The sequence below is a fragment of the Cyprinodon variegatus genome, unplaced genomic scaffold (genome assembly GCF_000732505.1).
Source record: "Cyprinodon variegatus isolate N-32 unplaced genomic scaffold, C_variegatus-1.0 Scaffold142, whole genome shotgun sequence".
NCBI classification, from domain to species: Eukaryota; Metazoa; Chordata; class Actinopteri; order Cyprinodontiformes; family Cyprinodontidae; genus Cyprinodon; species Cyprinodon variegatus.
The window spans coordinates 1,121,536-1,126,561 of record NW_015150595.1 but is presented as its reverse complement, the minus strand read 5'-3'; the positions used below and the strand labels follow the sequence as shown (position 1 = coordinate 1,126,561).

Sequence of the window (5,026 nt, the reverse complement as noted above, 5' to 3'; positions counted from 1 at the left end):
ATTCTCGAAATGCCGAGTTTAAAGTCGACAGGGCGAGTTTAACACGTCGATATTAAACTCAACATGACATTTCAACTTTATTCTCGAAATGCCGAGTTTAAAGTCGACAGGGCGAGTTTAACACGTCGATATTAAACTCAACATGACATTTCAACTTTATTCTCGAAATGTTGAGTTTAATGTCGTCATGTCGAGTTTAATCTCGTCATGGCAAAAATATTTTTTCTCTTCATGTGTGGCCCTAATACTCTGTCGTAGTTATGAGATGAGGCTTTGTTCAAATCTGTATTCCTACTGTTGCATTAAATGCTCACTGAGGCCATCTAGTGGTTAAGAAAAAACTTTCACAAGAAAGATTCAACTACATCAGTCTTAATTGGAATAAATAAATGTGATGATTACTGCATTGTGCCCATGTGAGGTTGACTTGGTGAAATATCTAACAGCCTTAAGTGCCTTTACGCCACGTCACATATTGATTTATTATTATATTTATCAATAATAGTTTTAAAAACCCATTAATGAACATAAATTTGACAGAAAAACTTTGAAGAGAACTAAGGATTAGGGTGATGGAAAGGAGATCTAATCCTAAAGTGGGTCAATAGTTGGATATGTTTGTTTTTAACAGCCATGATATTTTCCTTCTTCATTAAGAATGATCATTACCTGTGAGAATCCTTCCAAGGTTAAACTGGCCAGCTTTTGGGCTGTAATGCCAGACTCTTGCCCTCTGATGTGCTCCGCTGCCTGGTTGAGTAGTTCCTGCAAGCTCCCACTCAGTTCCTGGAATCCACAGACCACCAACGGCTACAGGACAGAGGACCAAGGTGTGGATGTTAGACGAGTCCAGAAACGATCTCAGACAATTAGAGTTCAACTAACAGAGACGGAGGGTCTACCTGAGCTGAGTTGGCATCCTTTTTCTTCTTTTTCTTCTTCTGTAAACTTGTTTTAAGCGGTCGTAGGATCTTGGCACAGTAGCTAGCGGTCCACAACACTATGCTGACTGTCTAAAGAATAACCCAATCAAAGCGTCTGAGTCAAATTCAGAGGGAGAAACAAACTAAAAAAAAAAAAAAACTATGAGGGGACAAAGAGGTGTAGAGTTTTACCTCAACAAAGAAAACTAGATTTTCTAATAAGGAGGGTTGGGTTTTCAATTTGCTCTCTTTCATTTCCAATAAGTCCCCTTTGCATTTATTAAGCATTTCTGTAGAAAAAGCAGAGAACTATGAAGCATATTAAACAAAACAGAGAGCAGAGGCTAAAAGGGAAACCTGCTGATACCTCACCTTGAAGCTGAACTACCAACGATTTAAAAACGTTACAGATTTGAGTCTGAAGCTCCGACGATTCGTCTGAGAAAAAAAGAATACATAAACACAGGAAGCGTCAGCTGAGAAACAGCAAACAGCTCTTCAGCTGGCTTTGAAGGGGAGGTAATTTTCTCCTACCGAGTCCCGCCGACTCCAGCTCCTGCAGATGGACCGACAGCTGCAGGGCTGCGGCCTGACACTGACAGCTGCCGATGGACAGCGCCGAGGCTAGCCGGGTGGAGGGGGGGCCCAGGAGGGGGTACTGAAAGCAGAAGAAGAAAACTTAACCAACAGGAGAATCATTTATTAAATAACAAAACAATTGCTATTGTTATAGAATACAGGCCAAACTGGTCCTTCATTCCCCTTCACAGAATAATGAGGCAACGATCCGGATACGACCCAATAAGACCAGAACTTATTTCAGTGCCCTTTTAACTGCAACACTTTGATTCTCTTATTTTTGGGTAATTTCAGTGGAAAACTGCAGCTGCCAGCCTTGGATGGGGCCCGGAACATGAACATATGGGCCCTAACGCGTGTCGTTCATATTAGGGCTGAAATTTCTGCAGCACCACTGCAAGACGAAATCCCAATCAGCGACAGTACGGTTTCATTCACCTCCTGAGACCACTTAGGGTTCTTATAAACAATCTAGTGATGATATTTTTAACTTAAAGCTGTAGGGAAGTCATATTTAAACGCCAAATCATTCTGGCTTAAATATGTATATAAATGTACTCTTTATCACACCATATTGTCTCAAAATGTAGAACTCCTGTCTTAAAATCGGTGGGGGGGGTTTTCTTTCATTATTTTATCATTAGTTATACGTCAGCCAGAACACCTAAATCCAGCCAATCGCATATCAACGGTCATCAGTCAATCATATTTTTTCGGTCATAGCATCTTGATTCATATGTCGAAGCCAATATACGCAACAGTTGAAATAAGAATCATTTATTTTCCCATTGAGTTCCGTCCCAGTGTTCACGGGGATGGACGTCTGTGTCTTCAGCAGGCGTAGAGCTAACAGAACTGGCAGCGTTGCGAGGCAAGGGCTCAAACATGTACGGCTGGAAGCCTTCTACACCAAACCAAGTTTCTGCCGCCCTGGCGTCCTCTTCTACAACATCTTCGTCCCCATTTTCCTCCTCTAAATAAAAAATCTATGATGGAGGAGACTCATCCACGACCTCCGACACTAAACTCTCCTCCGCATGCATGTTTCCTCTGTCCATAGCGTTCCTTGACTGTGTTGTTGCTAAGTGACCAATTTAGTGCTACTTGGTCCCAATGGAATTCCCATTGGGAACCTACTAGCACTAAGTTGTTAACTGGTTAGCAAGATGCTTCCAAGAAACCAGCCACAACCACACGTGATTGTGAACCTATGACCGAACCTTCCGCCACAACAATCCCGCCCCCTTGATAATCAACCACATTCACTTTATTCACTCGTGTAAAGTCGTGCACCAATCGGGAGAGTTCGGAAATGTTAAGCTTGGAACAGCCACTTCCCTACGACTTGAAGTGTTTAAAAATAGTAGGTATGAAAGGTGATGGATTTTCATATCTGGTTTACTGAGACAGTTAATGAAAATAGAAACCCAAATTTATGGAAGATGAAAGCAGGAAATTGGTTTATTGATGAAAAAGAGGAGCCCAAGGACTGAACCCTGAGGCACACTGGTAGAAACAGGGAAGTCTAAGAATAAAAAGTCTGAAGTTCAAATAAACTAAGTCATATCATAGAGCGATATGATAAAACCAAGAGATTAGCAGGAATCAGAGCTTTCCTTAATCTGTACCTGTATGTGTTTTTCTGCGATCTGCGCTGCCATCTGTAGCGTCTCGTTGAGCTCGGGCAGCAGGCTGCGCAGGTGCGAGCTTTTGTCTCCGACTCCGTTCTCGTTGGAAATCTCAGAGTTTTGCTGTGAGGGAGCGTGTCCTGACGCCGTGAGCGAGGCGAGCAAGCGAAGCGTCAGGGAGCGTATCCGCAGCCAAACGGACTCCTCCTCCATTGACCGAGTCCGCTGCTCATCGGTTAATTGTCTGTGTGAGAAAAACAGCCGGCATGTTGCTTCACTGAGCTCCGTGTTTGTTTCTTTAAAAGTAAACGTTTCCACACCTTTCTTTGGGGTCCCAGTTTGTAAATACAGTAAGGTCCCGGTTGTCCCTTAAACTATCCCAGGGGATATCGTCTTCCTCTGAAGACAAAGACATGGCCTTAACACTTTCCTCTAGACTCAAGATGCTGAAAAACAAAGACAACTCTCAATCAAATAAGAATCACCCGGAAACAAACAGTTTTTAACTCTGCATGTCTGGTCTGCGCTTACATATCAGCCTCAAGGAACAAGTCCAGCAGCATCCTTTCAGTGCGAACCTGGGCGAAGTGCAGCGATTGGTTCAGCCTGTTCCTGAGAGCAATGAACTCTGGGATTTTTTCAAAAGCCCCGTACTTGTACGCCTGAATGATGTACTCTGAGGTCTAGAAAAAGAAGGACAAACATTATTTAGAGAGTTAGGAGCACCGGAGGACTCTGAAATTTAGAGTGGGTGAACTTACATCTTTCTGGTTGGAGTGGAAAAACCTGAGGGAGAAGTTGCAGGACTGCGAAGCTGCAGCGAACTGACCCAGAGACTCAGCATAACGGGTTAAAAGATACCTGCAAAAACAAAAAAAGTGGCTTTATCCACATCTGTTGACAGTCAGAGCCTCAGAGGCAACATCCAGAAATCGATTCAAATGATGTCTTTGACTCTGTCATTGGTTAAGATTATAGAGAAGTTCAAGAAAAGTAAGGTAAACTGATGATTCAGTTAAAAAAAGTGAAACAAACATAAGAAAAGAGTATCAGAGGGCTCTATTCTCATACTTTCCATATCGACGGAAAGTTAAGTGGAGGGAAAAAGGGCAGAAGAGAAATATGCACAAAGGAATAACTGCAGCCTTGAGAGGATTGTGAAGCAAAAACCTTTGAAGAGTTTAGGGGAGATTCATGATGTGAAGCTTGAACCATCGCAGATATATCGAGTTACCAGAGAGCATTTGGCAGACGAAAGGAATATCACACACGTTCCAGAGATAAACTTGGAAATTCTCGGATAATAAAGTCGATCATTTACGCAAAAAAAGTAAAATCCTATAAATAAAAGGCAAAATATTTAACTTTTAAAGATGCTTTCTGACATTGTAAAGCAGGAGTCTTCCAACGTTTTCCAGGACAAGGTCTCCCAAACTGATGGCGAGATGCAGTGGGGACCCCCTAATTATATATATAGTATGAAATACTGTTATATAAAACTGGTCCTATAGTCAATCTGTTACAGATGGAGTAATGTAACTAAAGAAATGTCTCCCTGGGATTATTAAAGTATTTCTGATTCTGATTCCTGGTTGATGGGACAGGTGTTGTGAATGAAACGGTGCCCAGCTTGAAAGAGCTCCTGTGTGTCGCTGAATGAGTGCATTGATGACTGAAAGACATCTTCTGCCTCCATTTATCTGCTTACTAAATTTAATTTAATTTAATTAGGGCTGGGCGATAATTCAATAACGATATATATCGATCGATAGACGTGTGCCGCAATAGAAAAAATGAGTCGATAAAAGTTCGATAAAGAAACACAGTTTTCCTTCCCTCTCATTGTAGCCTAGCATGTAGGTTTATGCTAGTCACTACTTCCTCCCAACCAATCAC

At 42.0% G+C, this 5,026-nt stretch overlaps 1 protein-coding gene across 1 annotated transcript in view; it reads right to left on the bottom strand.

The window, feature by feature from the left end:
• Nucleotides 1-5,026, bottom strand: part of naa25 (N(alpha)-acetyltransferase 25, NatB auxiliary subunit) — a 29,199-nt gene that overhangs the window by 5,096 nt on the left and 19,077 nt on the right. The window contains exons 15-23 of the mRNA XM_015376833.1: nucleotides 3,892-3,991; nucleotides 3,662-3,813; nucleotides 3,451-3,576; nucleotides 3,131-3,374; nucleotides 1,458-1,581; nucleotides 1,296-1,361; nucleotides 1,116-1,213; nucleotides 903-1,013; nucleotides 670-810 (exon numbers count right to left, since the gene is read on the bottom strand). Of these exons, the coding sequence (XP_015232319.1) occupies nucleotides 670-810; nucleotides 903-1,013; nucleotides 1,116-1,213; nucleotides 1,296-1,361; nucleotides 1,458-1,581; nucleotides 3,131-3,374; nucleotides 3,451-3,576; nucleotides 3,662-3,813; nucleotides 3,892-3,991 (1,162 nt within the window). The remainder of the gene's footprint in view (nucleotides 1-669; nucleotides 811-902; nucleotides 1,014-1,115; nucleotides 1,214-1,295; nucleotides 1,362-1,457; nucleotides 1,582-3,130; nucleotides 3,375-3,450; nucleotides 3,577-3,661; nucleotides 3,814-3,891; nucleotides 3,992-5,026) is intronic.